We start from the raw sequence: 21,115 nt of genomic DNA, 5'->3' as shown, positions 1-21,115 counted from the left end.
GAAGCTGGGTATCGAGTTGAATCGAAGGGAAAGTCATATACGTGCAAATTCCTCGAGATGAACCTTTCAGGCACTGACAGGACCAGCCTCGTCCTGCCACCACTCCATAAAAGTAAGAAGCCTCTGGGTCCGCTCCCGCGCCATCTCCCTCCCAGCATCCGTCTTCATCATCCCCTCCAACCTGACGAGCTTCTCCTCAAAGTGCTCGATGGAGTCGTCCATGCTGCGCGCGCCCTTTGCGCCGCCAAACGTGAAGCAGCGCCCGATGCCCACGGCGCCAATGGCGTCGAGGCGGTCGGCGTCCTGCACGACGGCGAGCTCTGGGTACTCTGCAATCAGCGCCCGTACGCGCGCCGGATCCTTGATCTCGCTGGAGTAGCTGACGCCGAGGCAGATTGTCTGTACGCGGGCGGCGAGGTCGGGGCTGGCGCCGAGGGAGCAGAGGAGGGTGGAGACAAGGGTGGATGCGTCCTCGCCCGGCTGGAGGTACTTGCGGTCGCCGACGTCGTGGAGGAGGGCGGAGAGGGTGATTGTGTGTTTGTCTAGGGCCGGGGTTGTAGCTGGAGATTGCGCGTGGATGCGGTGGGCGAGGGAGACGACGCGCTTGATGTGGTTGAAGTCGTGGGAGGCGTCGTATTTTGCCATGTAGGCCTCGACGTATTTTGTCACCTCGGAGACGAGCTCCTCTTTGGTTGGTGATGCGGTTTGAGCCATAGTGAAATCCGGGGTACTCTGACTTGAGTATCCGATGAATCTTGAACGTCTGTAGATGGGAAAGATTGTGTTTGAAGAACTGAAGGAGACTGGATCGTCGATGGCGTTTATCAATGACAACGGCAAGACTTCTCGCTGATGGATTGGTAATCCGACCTTTTCAACAGGGCTTTACCTTGAGGACGTCTAGCTAGATTTAGTGACCGAGTTGATGAAAGAGGGGCTGCTGCCTTGGATCGTTGACTCAGGCCGGCGACGTAGCAACTTTCGTACGCGACTTTGTTACGACGCGCCAAAGTAGATAGTCGCAAGATCGTTGACGAGGAACGCGCTATCATGTGACCGTTCACGTGATGAAGGCCAACTGTAGGTGGATACCACCGCTTCCAGTCTCCACATGGCTTGTTCCTCTCACGGGCGATCCCGCTGTTTCCCGCCAGGTCTTCCCGCTACCAACAAAGACCATGGGCAAACGGCACACCCTCGACTTGAGCACACCATTGCAGATCTTGGGCAGTGGCCAAGCGCCTGAGAAACAACGTCCAAAGACCAAATCTGTTGTAATGCTGCAACACACGTAACACTCTTGAGCGCCCAGCTTGTCAGCCGACATCGATCTCACCATTCTGAGGTCAGACCGCTTCACGCTCGCAGTCGCTTTGTGAGACATCTGTCGGCATCAAGGAAAAGGCCGATATGCCAGAGTCGCAGCCGGCTTACGAGGCGCCGTCTTGCGACCTGTCACAGCCCTTTCTTCGCTTTCTGATTAATCTGATGGAGTGACAATCTCGATGGACCTTTCGCATAGTTGCGCTCCAGAACCACGGCAGGCATCTCTACAGCCCAGATCCCAGATCCTAGATCCGATGAGGGAAATACCACGAGCGGGCTTGCCGTTCCGTTCAACGGGGACTATAGTCCATCAGTGTGATGGACCTCACATACCCGCCGAGACTAGAGACGCATGGAGCCGTATGACGCACCTTGGATACTATGCCGAAGAGGGACGGTGAGAACTGAGAAGGGGAAAAACTGATGCCGTATCTACAATTCACCTCCATCATCTTCTCGAGGTGTGGGTGGCTCAAGGGTCACGCAGTCGCAGCGGATGTCGACCGAAGGCGGAGAACGGCAGTTTGTACTTGGCGGGCCGCACCACGATCGGCCATGTCGACTGACAGGGCCAGACCGCGCAGGGCAATGCCCACGCTGCCAGTCTGTGTCACGGCAGACAAGGCAGAGGGAAGCACGCACTTTAGAGTACGCTGCCCCGTTTTCTGCGCCCTTTCCAGCTCCGGATCTCGGTAGTGTTTGACCTCCTCCAGCCCTTTGGGCCAAGTCTGTGGGGATTGTCTTTGGGCGTTACCATCGTCCCGGCTTACACTTACGAAGGCATTTAACCCTCTTGACATTGCCGGAGACTGACCTCGAATTTTCTGCATCGCTAGATCTAGAGAGAGCCTGCCGTGGTTCGACGTCTAGGCAGGTACGAGAAGCAGCTGGCAAACCGGAGGACGCAGACCAGTCTGCACATCACCCAGGCAGGCACTCAGGGAACCAGGAACATGGCTTCTGGCATCATATTTGCTCTTCCCTTTCTTCCGACTCGCGCGATCTTCGGTTCTTCCCTGGTCGAGCGGCTGGGAAGAGGACGGGACGTCAAGTGACAATTCGGATACTCCAATGAGGAAGGACATCAATCTCAGCAAAAGCTCGCGCATTTACATGCAGACGGCATGCATATTGACTCGTTGCATGATGCAGTATGCCAGTTGACTGTCCGCTTGATGCGGCTATAGGCATACGGGCGAATACCATGCGAGAACTGAGAGATGTGGCTTTTCTACTCATCTCTCACAGGCACGAAGATGAGCCAATCGCAGCTAGACGGCAGCTCTTGACTATTTTACTGAGGAGGGCTGGGAGCCTTCTTGTGAGTGGTGATGCTTTCGCAAACCTGCATCGTCCCGCGCATAGTCATGATTGGCTCGACCTGCAGCACATCACTTCAACAAAGTTGGTGATGGGGTGATAAGCGACCGGGCACAGAAGAGCGATGTGCGTGGGCTATTGGCCAATGATGGCAGGGATTTAGACGCCCAATTCGAGCGGAAATGCACGACCGGCCCCACATCTCACGCAAAGATCGGAGAGAACGTGGAAATGTGGGGACGTACCGCGCTTTAGTCTCGGTTAGTCCCACTTTTCTCTTCTATTTTGGCTGACGGCTGCCCAGAGAACCCCTCCCTCTCTCTCAACTCTCACCTCTCCCAGGCTCCCCTCACCATGCAGCTTAACCGCCCAGCGTGCAGACATGGCCCATCCCGGCGGCCATCTTATGGTAGCACCACTAAGGTAACGAGCAACGAGAGAGAGGTGACGGCTACGATGGTCCCCCCATCGACAGAAAAGCTGCTTTCGTTCCTATTTGCCAGTACACCTCGGAGAGAGGGCACACAGCCAACCACAGTACACAGCCGTGTGTGGGTGTCCATTCTTGGACGAGGGGGAACCCCGGCCGGCTGATCCTTTCGACGTTGCCCGCGAAGCTCATCACCAATGTGATATTGGTTGCTTGCATCGACCATCCACAAGCCTCGTCCTCCCTAGCTCTTCTCTCATTGGGTCGTCCAGTCGACTGACGCTTGATTTTTTGCACGCTACTGTGTACGGCACGCTCCACAGTCCACACTTTTTGCTGACGAGCAACAAGTTCCCCGTTGCGTTGCTCCAGCCATGAACCGGCGCCAGTAGCACCGCATCTCGAGTGGCTGTCTAGGTATCCCAGCCCACCACCACCAACAAGGTAACGGGAGCACAGAGGTAGCGTACACTAGACAGGTGGAGGAGACATGTGGTGGTGGTGTTGGCCTCAATCATGGCCTCTCCTGGGCCTCCTAGGACGGCCCGTCAAACCATATAATGGAAGCATCCCATCCTCTTCGATTCCCTTTCCTCTTTCTCTCTTCAGCAAGCAATCAAACAACTAATTCCAGTTCTTCGTTTTTCCCCTCCTCCTTTTTTGTTCTTTCTTCTTTCCATAGAGCCGGTCTCTATCTTAATTCACACTCCAAACTAATACCCAATTTTTTGCAAATCATCACCACCAAAGTTGCCGGTCAACTTATCCCCTAGTAACGGAAATCTGGAATTTCTTGCTCAACGCACATTATTCAGCAAAACCACTTAATCGCAGCACCCGTTTAAACGTCAAATACCGCAATAATGTCGTCCACTCAACTCTCCTTCTCCCTTCGTGTTTCCTCCGGTGTCAAGACCGTCCACTTGCTCGGCTCCTGGGACGGCTACGTCGGCCAGCTCCCTCTCTCCAAGGACAAGACTTCCTCCAAGTCCGGCTCATGGAAGGGCACCTTCAAGTTTGGCGGCTCCACTCTCTCCGCCGGCTCCCGCTACTGGTACTACTACATCATCGACGGCTACCACGTTGCCCACAACCCCAGCGTCGCCTCCACCGTTGAGCCCACCACCGGCCGCGAGTTGAACATCCTCGACGTCCCCGCCGGCTCCAAGTCCTCCAGCAAGTCCAGCTCCAAGTCCAGCAGCACCAGCTCCTCCAAGTCTTCCTCAAAGTCCTCTTCCCACTCCTCGTCCCGCAGCTCCCGCCACTCCTCCAAGGACAAGGACTCCAAGTCAAGCCGCCACCGCTCCTCGTCGCGCGACATCCCCAAGGGACGCCCCCTCTCCGTCTCCCAGATCAAGGCCCCCAAGCCCATGTCGCCCCACGCCACTCAGCACATCCTCAACAGCGACTACTGCGACGACGAGACCATTGAGGAGCTCACTGCCCGCTTCGGCGCCGCCGGCTTCGACGAGGAGGACATCGTCACCGACTTCTCCGCCTCCGGCTCCCCCGTCTCCTCCACTGGCTCCAGCCTCTCCTATCGCTCCGACAGCTCCAGCCCCAGCTCCTCGCTCTCCGGCTACAGCACCCCCGGCTCCGACGTCAGCACCTGCACCTGCGAGCGCTACGGCATCACCCGCAAGGGCGACCGCGTCAAGATCGACTGCGGCGGCGCACGCTGCGGCTACGACGACAGCTCCGACTGCTCCGACTCCGAGTCCGAGGAGGAGGAGGAGTACGCTCCCTCCACCACCCGCCGCCACGGCATCGTCGTCAGGTGAAGAGCTTCCAATCCTGCCCTGGGATGGGAATGACCACAACCACCACCAAAAGGAAAGCCACCAAATACACGAAGATAGAAGGCCCCCATGTGGCCCGTACGTTCATTTCGTCGCGCGATTGCCCCGCGCTCGCCGACGTGCTAATCATTGCATCCACCGAGGAAAGGCAGTTGCGAGCCCGAGCCGGTCTCGGGCCCGCCCGCCTCCTCGTTCCAAGTGGGTCGATGCTGCGACCCCGCGCCGCGGTGGCCGCCGCCGTCTGTCCCGTAGACGGAGGTGCTTGGCCGCCGCGCGCGTGAACCAAACTCAACCGTTTCGTTTGTCATGTCCTCACTTGACGACAGCGGAGCCATCCTCGTATTCCCTTTCATAATAGGGGAGGAATGCGAGAGACCAAGACTCCAGGGGTTGGAAAAGGAGCCAGCGCATCCGCCGCTCCTGGGGAAGAGACCGTTTCCAAGCGGCTGCCGGGGGCTGGGCTTTTGGAAAGCCCCCGGGCATGGCTGCTTTTTTTTCATGAAGGCGAATTCATGTAGATAGTTAAGATTACCGCCACAGGCGGCTATGGACAGATGCCGATATGAATCTATCCATCATTTGAACGCAACCTCAACTATGCACCCGCTGCGTGACAAACGTGATCAGTACCTGTCCTTGAAAATGAGTTTGAACAAATATGAATGATGCCGGTGAAATTTTTTTTGTAAATGAATTGATCTGTATTCGAGGTCAAAGTCTTCACGGAAATGTTGTAGTAAACTTTGAATTGCCGAAATTGGCAAGTGGGCGATGTCTACGCCGGCAGACCGGGACGGAGTCCAAGAAGCCTTCGGTGTCCGCGCCGGAGGTGGTCCGTCACCCTTCTCCGCATACATGCCCCGAGAGGTCGTTGCTCGGGGGAAAGATCCCCTGAAGAAAGGCGGTGGGGGGAGCACTATCCAACAACGTCAGAAAAGGGGGGGGGGGGGCGGCAGTGGGGCAGTAGGGCGTCAGGACAAGGGTGTGTGTGTGTCGCTGTTGCAACCCCGCGATGTCAAAGAATAGGTGCGGGGACTCCACGTCTCTTTCTGTCTCTCCTCTCTCATCTTCTCCTGGCCTAGCTCGAGCGTTCTCCTACAACAAACGACGCTGGACTTTTCGTCTTCAGCCTCACTCTTGGCCCATTCGTCTCAGACGCAAAATATCAATTGAATCACCAGAAAGCAGCCAACCTCCCATAAAACCGAACCGGCACGCAGCCCCCCCCCTCCAAAGCATTCCCAAAAGCCCACCATGGCCGCCGACTACCCCATCATCGACTCCCACATCCACCTCTACCCAGAGCAAGAGATCGAGACCCTCGCCTGGGCGACCCCCGAAAACCCCCTCGCGAAGCAGCACTCGGTCGAAGACTACGTCGCCGCCACCGGCTCCCCCGCAAACCTCAAGGGCTTCATCTTCCTCGAGACAGACCGCAAACACGACCTCGAAGCCGGCGCCCGCGATGCGTCCGGCTGGGAGTTCCCCCTGATGGAGGTCTCCTGGCTCCGCCGCATCGCCGAGGGCAAACCGCGCGACGGCGAGGGCCACGGCCCCGACCACGCCAGCCTCTGCCTGGGCATCGTCCCCTGGGCCCCCCTACCCTCCGGCGCCGCCGCCATGGAGAAGTACCTCGACCACGTCAAGACTGTTGCGGGCGACGCCGTCTGGCTCAAGATTCGCGGGTTCCGGTATCTGTTGCAGGATAAGCCGCACGGCGCGGGGTTGACGGACGATTTCATCGACAGCTTGAAGCTCCTGGGCAAGAGGGGCTTCGTCTTCGACATGGGCGTCGACCAGCACCGCCGCGGCAACAAGCAGCTCGACGAGGCGTTGGAGATTATCTCGCGCGCTCACGAGGGTGTTCCGGAGGAGGAGAAGGTCACCTTTGTCATCAGTCGGTCCTCCCCCTTCCCTGCCTCTAGTATCTCCCATGCCCTTCATTCAAAACCAGGAGCTAACAAACACACCCCGACCAGACCACCTCTGCAAACCCGACCTCGGCATCATAAACACAACAGACCCCTCCTTCGTCCACTGGCGCACCGCAATCTACGCCCTCTCCAAATGCTCAAACACCTACATGAAGCTCTCGGGTGGCTTCTCCGAGATGCCCGACTCCCTCAAGAAGCAGGACCCCAACGCAATCTTCGAGGCAATCTTCCCCTGGCTCGGCGTCGTCCTCGCCACCTTTGGCACCCGCCGCACAATGTTCGGCTCCGACTGGCCCGTCTGCACCGTCGGCGTCGACGAGGCCTGGCGCAAGTGGAAGCTGCTTGTCGAGCGCACCTGCTACATGGCTACCCTCGAGCCAGAGGACCAGGCGGCCCTGTTTGGCGGTACCGCGATCAAGGCGTATGGTATTGAAGGGCTTTGATGTTTTCTCTTTTGTTGTTTGACGCGGTCTATGATTGTGATTTGAGTATGGTGGGTAAGCTTGCAGATCGGGACATGGTGAGAGAGAATGAAATTGCTGGATTTGCAGCGTCTAGAGATTACATCGCCAGTTTGTACCCGATGATTCAACATTGGGGCGCGCAGGTATGGGATATGATGATGGCGATCGATATATTACGACTTTGCACACAGATACCACAAAAACAAATACGTGCTTTTTCCTTTCCCTATAACGAACATGTCAAAAAAGACCCAAAATGGTAAAAGAGTTCACCCCCCCGGTGCTGAACTGGGGGCTACATCTCTGGTGCTCATGCTGGGATTCGAACTCGGGTACTCGTATGCGCTGAGCCTGTCGTCGAGTAGGCTGGTTGGCGATTTGATTGTTGACCATTAACCATTCCACCACCCACGCCACAGTTTGACCTGACCCGTCGACCTAGACGGGCGCCTGCTGTGCTGGTGACAGAATTGGACTTGGAGGGGTATATGAAGGCTTGTTGCGTATTCGGGTGGTAGGCAGCAAAGGTATCGGATGAAAAGGTCCGCGATGTGGCTGGGTGAACCAGAGGAAGGAAGGTGCGTGAGTTGGTGGTGGCTACCCTGGCAACCGTCGAGGTTCCCGGCATTTACTTTGCTGGCCTTGTAAAGCAGACAAGAAAGTCACTCCTGGGCACGATTGTAAGCGATAACGCACTTTTATTGAATGCAGACAATCCGAATCGACTTGTGAGCTCGGTGCTAGTTGTTCCAAGCTTTCCTGCCTCGCTCAACCTCCCCTATCCTCGATTCCAGCCCTTCCAGAATGATTAAAGGGCCCCCAAAAAAACGTAATCCTACTCTTCAAGTCCCTACCATTGTATAAACCTACACCCTTGTCATCCTCCAACGATTGATATGAAAATATCTCGTCGTACAAATACAGGCCAGAATTGATCTGAGAGAGCCGCCCTTCGCTAGCTATTTTGAATCTCCCCCTTCCGCCCATGTATGCCATTTGCCCGAACGATCCCCATGGCCAACCCTTTGAGATGGCTTAGACCACAGCTCACCCCTGGAATCAGCCAGGAATAGGCCGAAGTGCCCTCTTGGCCTGTCTCGCCTTGCATTCAAGAGCATAGCCGGGCTCGTTTGCCTTGCGCCACTCGATGTATGCTTCGTAACTCTGCTGGCCGACTGTATCAGGGACTCGGGGCTTGGCAGCGCATCTGGGCGCCATGCTAGTACCGAACACAGGAGCATTTGCGTTCAATAAAGACCCGTGATGAGGTAGCAGTGCTTGTGTCGTCGGAAACGGAGTTGTCAAAGGCCCGACAATAGGCACTACCGGACTGTTGGCCATCTGTCGGACAAAACCAATGGCCGGAGCAACGCGGCTTGTATCGGAACCATGAGAAGATTCGGGTAGAATAGACCGAGTTGGTTTGAACGGTGACCTGAGGGGCAGCAGAGGGGGGGCGGTTGAGTTGTTTGCAAATGATGGTGTAAAACCTGGAGCAGATGGATCGAATGGTGCGGCCGGCAATTGGGTTGAAAAGTCTAGTGGAGGTCTGACAATATTGTTCTGTGGACCAAAAGCTGGACTAAGAGATACTGGAGGAGTTTGTTGGAAAAGTGACGGATGCAATGTTGGTCTCGGCACGGAGGGGGGGAAATTGAATGGTGGAAAAGCCTGCGTTCCTTGGATGCCAAACTTTGCGATTGTGTTGGCAATAATCTCGTTTGGATCTTGTCCAGGAGCTTTGCTGGAGGTTTGGCTTACTAGTTGCTCCAGAAGAGAGATGATGGTTTTCCTGTCCCTCTCTTCAGCCTTGTCTGATGTGACTGAAGATGTCTGAGGAGCGAAGGTGGAAAATTCCCTTGCTAGTGGGTTAAGAGTTCGAGCCTTGGCCGGTCCTCTGGTATCAATACCAGAATCCTCGGAAACTTGTCTTGGGCGAGCAACGCCATTTCTGGTGACCTGGTATTTTGACTGTTCATCTTGCAAAGGTCGCTGGAGTTTTCGCAGAAGCCCCTGAAAGCGATCATCTTGGTTGTGTTCGGAACCGCTGTCTGTTGGCTTGGTATCTCGGAAACCAATGTCAATAATGGCTGGGTCGTGAATGACGGCCGAGTCACTCAAAATTTGATCTTTCCGTAGGTCTCTAGAATGGTTCTTGTCGCCCAAGTCGTCGCTCTCTTCGTGCTTGCAAGGGCGTAGAAGATCTGTCATGGAAGACTTCCGAGGTGTGATCCTGGTATCCTCCAACTGCTTATTGAAGTCGACAAGACTTTCGCTCTGCATGTGCGACTTGAAACGATTCGCATTTCTAATGCTGCGTATCTCTGCGTTGTTGAACATGCCGTTGTGTTCCTTGCAATTGAGGTCGGTGCATTCGTGGATAAAAACGTCCAAGACCAAGGAGTCAGGACCCTGCTTCTAGGAGGAGTGCTTGCTCTGACTACTCGGAACAGGTACGGCATTGACCACGGCACACTTCTTCGCGCGACCGATCATGATCATTCCCTTTGTTGAGGCATTACTGTTGTCTCTGGATATGGGATCGGTCGCGGTTTGAAAGGGGGAAACGCCCGCCACGGGCTTCCGCCAGTGGGTAGCCGACTCAGCTATGTCGTTGGAGTCGGTTTCAGCACTCGAATTTGTTCTTCGTCTTCGACGCATGCTGAGTTGTGGTTTATTATGATCGTGAGGAAGCAACGGCCTACGCCAATTGGCAGAGGCCAATGCCACCTCTGCCTTCTCCATGTCTCTGCCATGTTTGTTAGTGACACATTCTAACCCGAAAGGAAGAAGAAATACTGAGGCATACGAAAGAGTAGATGCTCTAGGTTGGCTGGAAGTGTCGAAAATAGTGGATTGGAATAGCGGTGTTCTCGACGAAATTCCAGGCCGAAGAAGGACAATAGAGCCGGAATTGTCAGAGGAGGCTATGACGACAGGCGTAATGAACCCAAAGTGAGGTGAAGAGAGATCTTCGCTGATGTAAAAAACATGCGCTGAGGCTCTTAAGTCTGCGATGATGTGTCCAAAATTGGAGAGCTGAGGTGGTGGGTGTGATGTTGACGAATGATGGAGATGTTGGCGGTATGTTGGCGGGAAACAAACGCGCCGAGGTCGTATATGCTTGTCGACGCATTGCCCGGAGAATTTGCTCCGTGTGGTGGCAGATGAGGAAAGAAAGGGGAACATTGGGATCGTCGTGAGGAAACAGCAGGCTGCATGTTCTCGTCCTCGCTGCCGGGAAGGCCTGACCAAGAGCAACCACTCTAGCGTATAGTGATTGTGGAAGATGTACAGTTTGCAGGTATCTGACGTGAGTCGGGCAAGAACCAAGTCAAGAACCACCATCACCTTGATGTCGTTGTTGAAATACTCTCGCAAGCCTTAGTTAAGTCTAATATCATACTGCATCATGGCCATTGTTGAAAGAACGCTGGAAGAAAACACACGTCAATAAAGAGGGATAGGATATCAATTTTAACACGCTAGATGTCGTAGAAAATTCGGAAACATTGCCAACTTGTGATGAACCCAGATAGAGTAAGGTATGCAAACAAAACATCGGCCAGTACATTCGTCATGCCTAGCCTCATCCATTGCATTACATGCCTTGATTCGCTTGTCCAGACAAGTAAGCACTGAAATGTTTCTGTGGTCCATAATGTCAGCGTAATTCGACGACAGCACATTCAGTTGACAGAAACCTACCGCATTCCTCGTCTGCATGAAGACAGTTCCTGGGCCGGTAAATTTACACACCAGGCCCTCGCCAGAGGAGAGACCAGAGATGATACCACCGGATGCGACTCGTTCCATAATGTACTTCACATTCCATGCCACCAAGTGACCATTATCAACAACGTACTTTTCGCCTTCCATGAGCTGGATAAAAGTTTAGCCCTCACATCACTTATAAGGTCGTACCCAGGGCACTTACATCTTTGCGGATAATGGCACCGAAACTGGTCAGCCAAAGCAGCCCGGTACCGCTAATCTTGTACACATACAAGCCCTCGCCACTGAAAATAGCCTTGCTGAGGCCCTGACGCTTGTAGTCCTTGATCACGCCCTGCGTAGAAGCAAGCCAGGCGTCTTGGCCAACCGACCACGTCTCCTTGCCCGTGAGACGCAGACTAGTGATATCACCAAGCATAGGCGGCGCCAGGAGAAGCTCGCCGGGTCCCACGTAGGTCGAGCTCGCCAGCTCAGCGCCGGCCACGAGCTTCTTCATGCTAAACTTGATCTGGCCCCTGAGTGTGATGGAATGCGACATGGCGACCATGACACCGGGCTTCGCTTGCAGCGGGCACCCCATGGCGAGCTGGACGGTCAGGATGGTGTTGCTGTCGCGGTGGCTGATGCGGTAGCTGCCTCCGTTGAAGGTGCCGACGTCGTCGACGGTCGCGGTGGCGCCGATGAAGTGCTGGGGCGGGGGCGCGCCTCCCACGAGGTTGGACGGGTTGCTCGTGTCGACTGGTGCTTCCTCCACGTGCTGCTTCTCTGGCAGGCTGGAGGCCTCGGGCGGTCCGTCGAAGGCGGGAGGCGGAGGGGAGAACTGAGGCTGGGAGTCGGGGGTGCCTGGTTGCCGTAGGGGAAGCTGCGTCTGTTGGTGCTGCTGGTGCTGAGGAGAGGGCTGCGGCGACTGCTGAAGGGGTGATTGATACTGCTGCTGCTGCTGGGAAAGACCGGGAGGTGGCGGGTATTGCGCCTGATTCTGCGAGGGCGTCGTGGTGCCTTGGGGAGGAGGCGGGTACGTCCTCCCCTGACTCGGCGATGCCTGCGGAGGAGGAGGATAGCTCGCGCCATGTCCGGGCGACTGGGGAGGAGGCGGATAGTTTTGGGGCGTGCTCGACTGAGGAGGAGGTGGGTAGTTATTATTGTTGCTGCTGTGTTGTCCGGCAGCTTGGGGCGGAGGAGGGTAGTTTTGCGACTGCCCTTGCGAAGGCTGAGGCGGTGGTGGATAGCTCCCGCTATGGCTGCGCTGAGGTTGTGAGGGAGGAGCAGGGTACGAGAACTTTGTCTGGTTCGCAGGAGGGGATTGCGGCGGCGGGGGATAGTTTTGCTGCGCTGTGATTTTGATTGTCTTGTCAGCGCTTTCATCCGGGGACACTGCTTTCGCTCAATTGGACAACGTACCTCCCGACGGAGGAGCTGGAAGTGGTGGTCAGCACGAGTTTCGTTGCCTTGCTGTATGGCCGGGTGAGAGTGAAGAACTTACGTGGGTAATATTGGGAAGACATGATCTCTCGTTAGACGTCGCGTCTCCTCGGTGGCGTAGGTTTCGTGAATATTATTGCGAGAAGAAGCCGACTCGAATTGAAAGACAAGACGAGGTGAGTGGAATCGAGAGAAAAGAATGGTGAGTTGATCTGGCAGCAGGTCAGTCGGACGCCAAGCTGGTCGCATCCCACCTCATGGGCATCGCCATCGCCATCGCCTGCCCCGCACTTACAGTTTGTCACCCAACAGCCCAATCGCAGAGCGTCGTGATACAGTCAGCTTCAAGTCTCACGAACAGCAAGTCCTTTATCGCTTTGTCTTTGAGTCACCGAAGCTTCCGAGATGAATGTTCAAAGCACCAAGAAGCAAGAGAAAGAAAACAATTGTCGCGCCAAAAAAGACAATGGGCGCCTCGGGGTTCTGGGTCATTAAAGAGGGAGCTTCCCACGCGCCAGAGCAATCCCGGCAAGCTTGCTGAGCTGCAGGAAGAAGCTCCGCCAGAATCCCCACCCCCTGTCATGGCCATGAAATGTGGCCGCATCGCCGCCACCTGCACCCCCAGCTTCCCGTTGGCCTGCATGGGAATAAGTGTGGTAGCTGTGGTAAAGTGGTAGGGCAGTTGTGTTGGTGAGCTTTCGATGTTGGACCGTCGTCCAATCGTTTGGGGCTTGCCCAGCGCGATGGAGAGAGTCTCTAACTCTTTTCGGCGTCAGGTGAAGAGGGGCGGCGCTTAGAGACGTCCAACGGCGACTCGCCCTACCATTGGGTCCTTTGCCTCTATACCTATTCCATTTCTCGGGAATCTCATGCCGCTCTCTGAGCCTTGAGAACTTTGTCAAATTTTGCGTGTCCAAGGGGATGAACCACTTCCTTTGAGCTTTTGATAGATGTCGTTTCTTGCAGACATTGTAGTAGGGCTTGGCTACACTAAAGACCACAAACCTAAGGTAGGTACTTACCAGTACTTAGGCACATGGAGTTGAGGCGTTGCCAAGTTATGCTCGAGAGATTCCTTCAGAAGCGCTTGTGAGACCTGCAGAAGAGCAACGAAATACCAAATCGAAGTTTGGCTTGTGACAGAGCTGAGCGGAACACGAAGTAGAATGGCGCCCGGCCAATGGAGCAACACCGGACCGGCCATATCGGCCGTCTAATGTGGGGCCGATTCCAGCAGCGGACTGCGAGTGACATTTCGGACTGCGAACGAGCAGAGGGAATAACATTCAGAGAGATAACGCAGATAGATCATTGGATCTCTTTTCTTTCCTCTTCATTCGTTTCCTTCGTGATTCCCACAATGCCTACCTAACGCCGTTGGTCCCATGCTTTTTTTTTCTTCCCTTTTGTCTACACCCAGTCTCCCCTTTCCATTTAGAAAGCCATCTTCTCGTGCTTGAACGGCTTCTGGCCCTCTCCCTCACCGTACGCCAACGAAACCTGACCCTGGCCGCGGATCTTGTACTTGTAAATCATGAGGCCCTCCAGCCCGACGGGTCCGCGCGAGTGGATCTTGTTGGTGCTGATGCCGACCTCGGTGCCGAAGCCGTACCGCATGCCGTCCGCCATGCGCGTCGACGCGTTCCAGTACACGCCCGCGGCGTCGACGGCCGCCATGAAGCGCTCGGCCTCGTCGGACGACGAGGTGAGGATGCACTCGGTGTGCTTGGACCCGTGGGCATGGATGTGCTGCACCGCCTCCTCGAGCGACGAGACGACCTTGACGGCGAGGTCGAGGGAGAGAAACTCGGTGTCGTAGTCCACGTCCTTGGCATCGACGAGCTTCGAGGCCGCGTCGCCAGAGATCTTGGACTGGAGAGCGGCCTTGGACTTGGCGTCGCAGTGCAGCGTGACGCCGGCCGCGACTAGCGCCTCCGCGGCGGCGGGGAAGACGGAGTCGAGGGCGGATTCCTGGACGAGCAGGGTCTCGACGCTGTTGCAGGCGGCCGGGTAGCTCGTCTTGGAGTCGACGAGGACCTTGGCCGCCATCTCGGCGTCGGCGGAGTCTGTCAGGTAAATAGAGCAGAGGCCGTCAGCATGGCCGAGGACGGGGATCTTTGTCGACTCCTTGATGTAGCGCACGAGCTCGTTGGAGCCGCGGGGGACGACGAGGTCGATGGAGTCGTCGAGGGCGAGGAGCTGGGGGATGACGTCGCGGGTGGTGACGAGCTGGACGGCCGGGTTGGGCACCTGGGACTTGTCGAGGGCGGCGGAGATGACTTTTGAGATTGCGATGAAGGACTCTGTGGATTCCTTGCCGCCCTTGAGGATGGCGGCGTTGCCTGACTTGATGGCCAGGGAGGCGATGTTGGCGATGACCTCGGGGCGGGCCTCGAAGATGATGAGGAGGACGCCGATGGGGCAGGTGACTCTCTCCAGGACGAGGCCGTCGTCCAGCTTGGTTCTGAGTGTGACTTTGCCAACTATGTTGAGAGTCAGAATACTGAATGACTGTTGTGCTTGTGAATTGAGGTAAAGTGAGTGAGTACATACCTGGGTCCTCGAGACCTCTCACGTCCAAGATACCCTTGAGCATATCCTCAAACTTGCCCTTCTTGCCTAGGTCCAGGCGGGACACGAGACTCTGACTCAGTTGACCATCGGCGGCGGCTTTGCGAGCGAGCTCCAGGTCGCGCGCGTTGGCGGCCAGAATGTCGTCCTTTGCCTCGGCGAGAGCGGCGTGGATGGCCGTGAGGGCATCGTTGCGGGCTTCGGCAGGGAGGGTCGCGAGGATGTGAGAGGCCGATTTCGCACCCTTTGCGGCATCGACGGGGGAGGCGTTGGTGAGGGACATGGTGAGGGGATGGGTTTCCTGTCCAATGAAGTTGTGTGTAGTAGTTTGACACTCTCAACTAGAGTAAAAGTAAAAGTGCAAGACTTATTGACTTGTCTACACTTACAAGCTCAGGTGAGTTCGGTATGAGTCAATTGGCGGCTCGATGCAGCTGGGCCTGTAATTAGACTGAGGTGGTTCATGGTGCGGTGCGCCACTCGGCGGGCAGCATATTTGGCCATGAAAATTTGGAGAGCCCCGCACTCGGAGGGGAACAGAGGTGGTGAGTGAGACTGGACTGGGCACAGAGGTTAATAGTAAAGGTTTGTTTAATTGAGTTGAAGCGAGTCTACCAGACTCCAATAGCACATGGATAAACTTAATTCAGCAACCTTATTGTTCCAGAGGCAGAAATTCAAGTCTCTTTCAACTACACACTTATCTTAGTATGAACCTCTTCGTTCAATATGGTAATGACTACTCACCTCTTTTCGGCAGCTCAATTCTCGGTCTTGTAATTGGCTCACCCATTGGAACAGGGATCAAAAGTCTTGTTCCTGACCCGCTCGCTCTCTTGGTTGCCCTGGGAAATGTCACTATCACTATCCGTGCCCCGAACATTCTTGGATTTTTGTTCTCTCTTGGTCTCGATGCAACATTGAGTCACTTCTCTCGAAATGTCTGAAGTTCAGGCTCGGTTTCTATAAACAGTTGAATACAATGCCACCTTACTCCGTACTGGCAACTACCAACAAGCTCGAGTCATGGATGGCTGGCAACCATCTCCTACACTGTCGGACATTCCGCGACAGTCCCCCTCCAAGCCGAGGTACATTGAGGCAACGTCAGCCATTGTCGAATCTTTCAGGTTTGCCCCGTTCTCAACAACCTGGCTCACTGCGCGGTTCATCCGCCCTTCATCTCACCTCCCTGTGTGTGAAGAACCTTCTACTTTTAGGTGTTCCTTCACCCACGACGGGATACTGCCCAGGCATGCGGGCGACCGCGACTTGGGTACATGGTATGCACTCCGCGAAGACCAGGCCTGGACAGTCTCCTCCGACCCTCTCAGAGACATCAGGGATCCATTCCGCGGCGGGAGCTACCCGTTCCGCCTGATAAGAAATAGACCCTCGATAAGAAGTGAGCCGAAAAGATTCGGGGCATGCCCCATTTAGCTCAATGAACCACATCCCCCCATTGCCGATGGACGCCTTTCGCGCCTTTGACTAAGCGGTAACAAGCCGGAAACAGGGCCAAAGACGGCAATACTAAACGGCCAGTGCCGATCTTCCTACCTTTTCGATGGGAATCGGGGGATTGTCTTCTCAAGTTCTCATAGTCGCAAGTGCTCCATTCGATCACTCCGCTAAACGAGGGAGAAGCATCATACTACCAAAGCTCGCCATAACTGCTACTAATCCACCATACAGGACAAACACCGCCGAGGCATCTTACTCTCACCTCGCGCTCGAAACATCGGCTACCCACAGCCGAGCGCGGTGTCGATCTACTCCACTGCGGAGCGGTAGCGGTAGCGGTAGCCGACAAGCACGTTTCTGGGTTGAAGACGGCTAGCCGCCATCATGGACACACGACCAGCCCTGGATGGGTGTGGTGTGGGGTGGGAAAGCCGGTCAACACCCGATTCATAATACGGCCCAGGTCCCCGGCAATTTTCCTTGTCGTCATTTTTTCTTCTTGTGACGGTCGATCCTCTACCATCTTTCTTTCTATTGTTTTACTTGCTTGGCTTTACGGAGTCTTGAAGGTCAAGTGACGAGACCTTACTTTCCTCTCCCTCTCTCTGTCATACCAAGGCGGTTTTGTTGGATCGCCGTGTGAGCTTTTCCGTCTGGCATTGAGTTCTCGCGCCCTTCACCTGTCGTATCCACATCGGCACCGACTCGGCGAAAAAGGCTCGTCACGAAAGGAAGAAAGATGACTACCACATCACACGATCCGGAAAAGGATTCTTTTCCGCCGGAAGAAACCAAAAACCCAGGCCGTGGTGAGGAACAGAGCAGCAGTAGCCAATCGAGCGACAGCGAAGATGAGATCACAGAGGTTGGCCGGAGGAATGGAGACCGGTCCCGCAAGTCTGCCGCGGCCGATGCCGATGCCGACTCGGAGGGGGACGGGGAGGTGGAGGGAGAGGATGGGGACCCATCAGCAGCCGGCAACGCCCCGGCGAGAACGCGGTCCCGGGCCTCGTCCACCCGCTCCCGAGCCCTTTCCATCGTCGCCCGGTCTAAACGGCGCGGGTTTCTCGCACAGCTCACCACCATCCCGGAAGTGGATAACCCGTATCATTACACCAACAAGACGAAATGGACAATCACCTTGATCATCGCTCTCGCCGCGGCCGTCTCACCCATGGGCTCGTCCATCTTCTATCGTGAGTACTACCTTTCATGTATCTTACCTTTCAATCTCAGGTATACTCACAAACGAAAGCCGCCCTCACCGAAATGTCCAAAGAATTCGGCGTCACCCCCACAATCACCAACCTCTCGGTAGCATTCTACATGCTCGCCATGGCAATCTTCCCCCTCTGGTGGTCCTCCTTCTCCGAGACCCTCGGCCGCCGCACAATCTACCTCCTCTCCTTCACCCTCTTCGTCCTCTTCTCCATCCTCTCCGCCGTCAGCGTGAACATTGAGATGCTCATCGTCATGCGCCTCCTCGCCGGCGGCGCCAGCGCCAGCGTCCAGGCCGTCGGCGCCGGAACCATCGCCGACATCTGGGAGCCGCGCGAGCGCGGCCGGGCCATGAGCATCTTCTACCTCGGGCCCCTCACGGGCCCCTTGCTCGCGCCCATCATCGGCGGCGCGCTGGCGCAGCGGTTCGGGTGGCAGTCGACCATGTGGACGCTCGCCATCTACGGCGGGCTCGTCCTCGTCATGATCCTGTTCTGTCTGCCCGAGACCCTCGCGCGTCCCAGACCTGTGGCAGTACCGCAGCAGCCTCAACTCGTATCAGAAGGCACCGAAAAGAACGCCCTCGCCCGGACAAAAACAACCGAATCCGTAAAAGTCCACTCCAAAAAGGCAGCCGCCTTCTTCAAAAAGTCCTTCATCGACCCCCTCTCCGTCCTCTTGTACCTCCGCTTCCCGCCCGTCGCCATAACAGTCTGGTTCGCCGCCGTCACCTTCGGCGCCCTCTTTGTCGTAAACATCTCGGTCCAGGCCACCTTGTCCCAAGCCCCCTACGGCTTCAGCGAGCTCATCATCGGCCTCTTCTACTTCCCCGCCGGCCTGGGCTACTTCCTCGCTTCCCTTCTGGGAGGCCGCTGGCTCGACGTCATCATGGCGAGGGAGGCCCGTAAGGCGGGGCGGTACGACGCCGACGGGAAATTGATCCTGCTGCCGGAGGACAGGATGCGCGAGAACATCTGGATCGCGGCGACGGTGTACCCGGCTTCGCTCATCTACTACGGCTGGGTGGTGGAAAAGGGCCTGTTTTGGTTTGTGCCGTGTATCGGTCTGTTTACATTCGGCGCCAGCTCGATGCTCGTGTTGTAAGTCCTTTTCTTGTTCTTCCTTCTATCTCTCACCAATGATATCTGGTTCTTTTAACTTTTCTCCATCTTATCTCATCCGGCTCAGGCTAACATTCAACCACCAGTGGCGCCGCCACGACCATGCTAACCGAATTCATGCCCAAACGCAGCTCGGGAGGCGTGGCGGTGAACAATTTTGTCAGAAACATTTTCAGTTGCATTGGTGCGATTGCCGCGCAGCCCGTGATTAACGCCATCGGCAACGGGTGGCTCTTCACGATACTGGGTATCTTTGCCTGGGTGTCGGGCTATATCTGTGTCTGGACCCTTAGGAAGAAGGCCCCTGAGTGGAGGAAGAGCATGGACGCGGCGTTGAACAAATGACGAGATTTTACGATTTGTTTGTCTTGCGCCCCCTGGAGTCGCATTTAAATGACAGAATGACGATAGCGGGCAGGCAGTTAAAGAGGTTTAAAATAATAGAATTTTTGTTACTTGAAATTGTATATGCTTCAGGAGAGACGAGCCAATATCACACCGCCTCTCTCTACCATGTCCTTGCGCCCGCAGCTTATCATCACTCCCTTTGTCTACCATCCCCCTCTCTCCCCTCTCACGCCAATCACCACACCGCCACCACCACCACTCATCAAGAATCCGCCTGCAGAACGGTGTTCACCCCCCTCTCAGCACAATACTTGGCAACCTCCTTCCTCAGCGTCGTCTTCTGCCGCGCAACAAGGTCCATCACATCCCTCATCTCCTCGCCCAAATCCCACTCCCCCTTGGCACCGCCAACAGCCCCGTACAGATCCTCCATCTCCACCAAAATCGCCTCGAGCTGGTTCGGCAACCACGTGACGATGGGACTGCCGCCCGTGGCCGTCGGGTGCGACGTGCGCTTCAGGATGTACTCGCGCGCGAAGCACCAGTGCCGCCAGCGGAAGTCGCGCACCTGGTGCAGGATATGCAGCCACAGGCGGCGGGACTCCTTGACGGCCTCCTTCTCCTCGGCGCCCAGGCCGTCGGCGGAGAGCTTGGCGGAGAGCGCGGCGTCCTTGAGGCCGACCTCGAGGGAGCGGTCTTTGACGTGCATGAGGAACTGGCGGTGGTTGCTGGGGCGGTAGGACCTGAAGTCCTTGAGGATCTCGGTGAGCGGGGTGTCGGGCATGGGCACCTGCAACAAATTGTCCATGAGGGGTACGATGGAGTCGTTGGCGCCCGACTCGCCGCGGAAAGACATGGGCTTGCCGTCGTTTACGCCCTCGTAGACGACGCCGTTGGGGAACATGGATTGGCTGGTGATGCCGAAGATGAAGGTGCGGAAGCTGGTGTAGCTCTGCGGGCGGGACTTGTCCCACATGGTCTCCATTGTGTTGTTGATCTTGCGGAGGGCGGCGAGGACCTCGGACAGGCCCTGGTTGAGGGCGGCGCGGTCCAGAGAGGGGGCGGGGGAGGCGGTGGGCACGGAGGAGCGGAGGGCGGCCATTGTGCCCTTTACGAGGGGCCCCGTGTTCTTGACCATGTCGATGTGGACGAGAACGAAGCCTGCCTCGGAGGAGGTCGGGTCCAGGCCGTGCTCGAAGGCGCGGATGAGGCGGATGTTGGAGTACTCCATGCCCTTTGCGGGGTCCTCGAGGCGGTAGTTGTAGAGGGCGTAGGAGCCTGCGTATTCCATCCATGGCTTGAAGCCGGTGCTTTATGACGGATGTCAGATGCGGGATGCTACAATGGCGTGGGAGAGAAGACTTACAGTTCAGCGCAGCGGGCAATGGGCATCGAAATGTTCCTGGGCAACACATCCCTCGCGAGCCCGTACCCTTCGCCGCGGACGAACCGCTCGTGGCACGGCTCGAGCAGGTAGGCGGACGCGAGGAACGAGTAGTCGCGGTACAGCGCGTTCATGAGCGGCAAGTTCTCCTTGTACTGGTCGATAGCGTCCGTCAGGTCCGGGAACTCCGCGTCGACGGTCTCGCCGAGCTTGGAGGAGGCCAGGAGACCCGGTGTGCCGTCGAGCTTCTTGACCGGCATACGCGCGAGAATGTCCTCTAGGGGCGCAAACTCGGCGGGCAGGACGGCGACGGGATCGGCGCGGGGGAGGAAGCCGCGGGTGGTGGAGACCATGAAGGCCGGGAGGGAGGTGTCGGAGGCGCGGGGGTCGTCGAGGACGGGGAAGGGGGTGGAGTCGATTGAGCCCATTGTGATGGATAAGGTTGCTTGAAAACGCGGGGATAGATAGGGGTATGTAGGTGTGTGTGGGCTTGGATGGGATGGGTTGGGGGAGATGTGTGTAAGTGCGGGTTGGTGGATGTGGGTTACGAAGTGATGATGGCGTGGTTATGTGTGTGCA

At 56.3% G+C, this 21,115-nt stretch overlaps 12 protein-coding genes across 12 annotated transcripts; 3 read left to right on the top strand and 9 right to left on the bottom strand.

The window, feature by feature from the left end:
• Nucleotides 1–66: 66 nt before the first annotated feature.
• On the bottom strand, nt 67–714 carry CLUP02_10636 (HD domain-containing protein; the record flags this gene model as incomplete). Its single annotated transcript, XM_049289610.1, has 1 exon — nt 67–714. The coding sequence occupies one exon, from the start codon at nt 712–714 to the stop codon at nt 67–69; it is 648 nt and encodes a 215-aa protein (XP_049146755.1).
• A 346-nt stretch (nt 715–1,060) lies between these two features.
• CLUP02_10635 (uncharacterized protein) lies at nt 1,061–2,126 on the bottom strand (the record flags this gene model as incomplete). The annotated part of the gene is made up of 4 exons (XM_049289609.1): nt 1,061–1,371; nt 1,512–1,626; nt 1,857–2,054; nt 2,103–2,126. The coding sequence occupies 4 exons, from the start codon at nt 2,124–2,126 to the stop codon at nt 1,061–1,063; spliced, it is 648 nt and encodes a 215-aa protein (XP_049146754.1).
• A 1,813-nt stretch (nt 2,127–3,939) lies between these two features.
• On the top strand, nt 3,940–4,857 carry CLUP02_10634 (uncharacterized protein; the record flags this gene model as incomplete). Its single annotated transcript, XM_049289608.1, has 1 exon — nt 3,940–4,857. One exon carries the CDS (start codon nt 3,940–3,942, stop codon nt 4,855–4,857), a length of 918 nt encoding a protein of 305 aa, XP_049146753.1.
• Nucleotides 4,858–4,997: 140 nt separating this feature from the next.
• On the bottom strand, nt 4,998–5,228 carry CLUP02_10633 (uncharacterized protein; the record flags this gene model as incomplete). Its single annotated transcript, XM_049289607.1, has 1 exon — nt 4,998–5,228. One exon carries the CDS (start codon nt 5,226–5,228, stop codon nt 4,998–5,000), a length of 231 nt encoding a protein of 76 aa, XP_049146752.1.
• Nucleotides 5,229–5,887: 659 nt separating this feature from the next.
• On the top strand, nt 5,888–7,252 carry CLUP02_10632 (amidohydrolase; the record flags this gene model as incomplete). Its single annotated transcript, XM_049289606.1, has 3 exons — nt 5,888–5,901; nt 6,057–6,772; nt 6,855–7,252. The coding sequence occupies 3 exons, from the start codon at nt 5,888–5,890 to the stop codon at nt 7,250–7,252; spliced, it is 1,128 nt and encodes a 375-aa protein (XP_049146751.1).
• A 1,080-nt stretch (nt 7,253–8,332) lies between these two features.
• CLUP02_10631 (uncharacterized protein) lies at nt 8,333–9,613 on the bottom strand (the record flags this gene model as incomplete). The annotated part of the gene is made up of 1 exon (XM_049289605.1): nt 8,333–9,613. The coding sequence occupies one exon, from the start codon at nt 9,611–9,613 to the stop codon at nt 8,333–8,335; it is 1,281 nt and encodes a 426-aa protein (XP_049146750.1).
• Nucleotides 9,614–9,691: 78 nt separating this feature from the next.
• Nucleotides 9,692–10,018, bottom strand: CLUP02_10630 (uncharacterized protein; the record flags this gene model as incomplete). Its single annotated transcript, XM_049289604.1, has 1 exon — nt 9,692–10,018. The coding sequence occupies one exon, from the start codon at nt 10,016–10,018 to the stop codon at nt 9,692–9,694; it is 327 nt and encodes a 108-aa protein (XP_049146749.1).
• An 856-nt stretch (nt 10,019–10,874) lies between these two features.
• CLUP02_10629 (uncharacterized protein) lies at nt 10,875–12,513 on the bottom strand (the record flags this gene model as incomplete). The annotated part of the gene is made up of 5 exons (XM_049289603.1): nt 10,875–10,922; nt 11,033–11,155; nt 11,211–12,340; nt 12,410–12,424; nt 12,492–12,513. 5 exons carry the CDS (start codon nt 12,511–12,513, stop codon nt 10,875–10,877), a joined length of 1,338 nt encoding a protein of 445 aa, XP_049146748.1.
• Nucleotides 12,514–13,864: 1,351 nt separating this feature from the next.
• CLUP02_10628 (glutamate-5-semialdehyde dehydrogenase) lies at nt 13,865–15,284 on the bottom strand (the record flags this gene model as incomplete). Its single annotated transcript, XM_049289602.1, has 2 exons — nt 13,865–14,913; nt 14,984–15,284. The coding sequence occupies 2 exons, from the start codon at nt 15,282–15,284 to the stop codon at nt 13,865–13,867; spliced, it is 1,350 nt and encodes a 449-aa protein (XP_049146747.1).
• A 110-nt stretch (nt 15,285–15,394) lies between these two features.
• Nucleotides 15,395–15,634, bottom strand: CLUP02_10627 (uncharacterized protein; the record flags this gene model as incomplete). The annotated part of the gene is made up of 2 exons (XM_049289601.1): nt 15,395–15,556; nt 15,617–15,634. The coding sequence occupies 2 exons, from the start codon at nt 15,632–15,634 to the stop codon at nt 15,395–15,397; spliced, it is 180 nt and encodes a 59-aa protein (XP_049146746.1).
• A 1,570-nt stretch (nt 15,635–17,204) lies between these two features.
• Nucleotides 17,205–19,149, top strand: CLUP02_10626 (major facilitator superfamily transporter; the record flags this gene model as incomplete). The annotated part of the gene is made up of 3 exons (XM_049289600.1): nt 17,205–17,661; nt 17,721–18,783; nt 18,891–19,149. The coding sequence occupies 3 exons, from the start codon at nt 17,205–17,207 to the stop codon at nt 19,147–19,149; spliced, it is 1,779 nt and encodes a 592-aa protein (XP_049146745.1).
• A 265-nt stretch (nt 19,150–19,414) lies between these two features.
• On the bottom strand, nt 19,415–20,964 carry CLUP02_10625 (indoleamine 2,3-dioxygenase; the record flags this gene model as incomplete). The annotated part of the gene is made up of 2 exons (XM_049289599.1): nt 19,415–20,462; nt 20,519–20,964. 2 exons carry the CDS (start codon nt 20,962–20,964, stop codon nt 19,415–19,417), a joined length of 1,494 nt encoding a protein of 497 aa, XP_049146744.1.
• Between the last annotated feature and the right edge of the window lie 151 nt (nt 20,965–21,115).

Source organism: Colletotrichum lupini, chromosome 5 (assembly GCF_023278565.1).
Source record: "Colletotrichum lupini chromosome 5, complete sequence".
NCBI lineage: Eukaryota > Fungi > Ascomycota > Sordariomycetes > Glomerellales > Glomerellaceae > Colletotrichum > Colletotrichum lupini.
The sequence above is the reverse complement of the archived record's forward strand: the minus strand, read 5'-3'. Positions and strand labels throughout refer to the sequence as shown.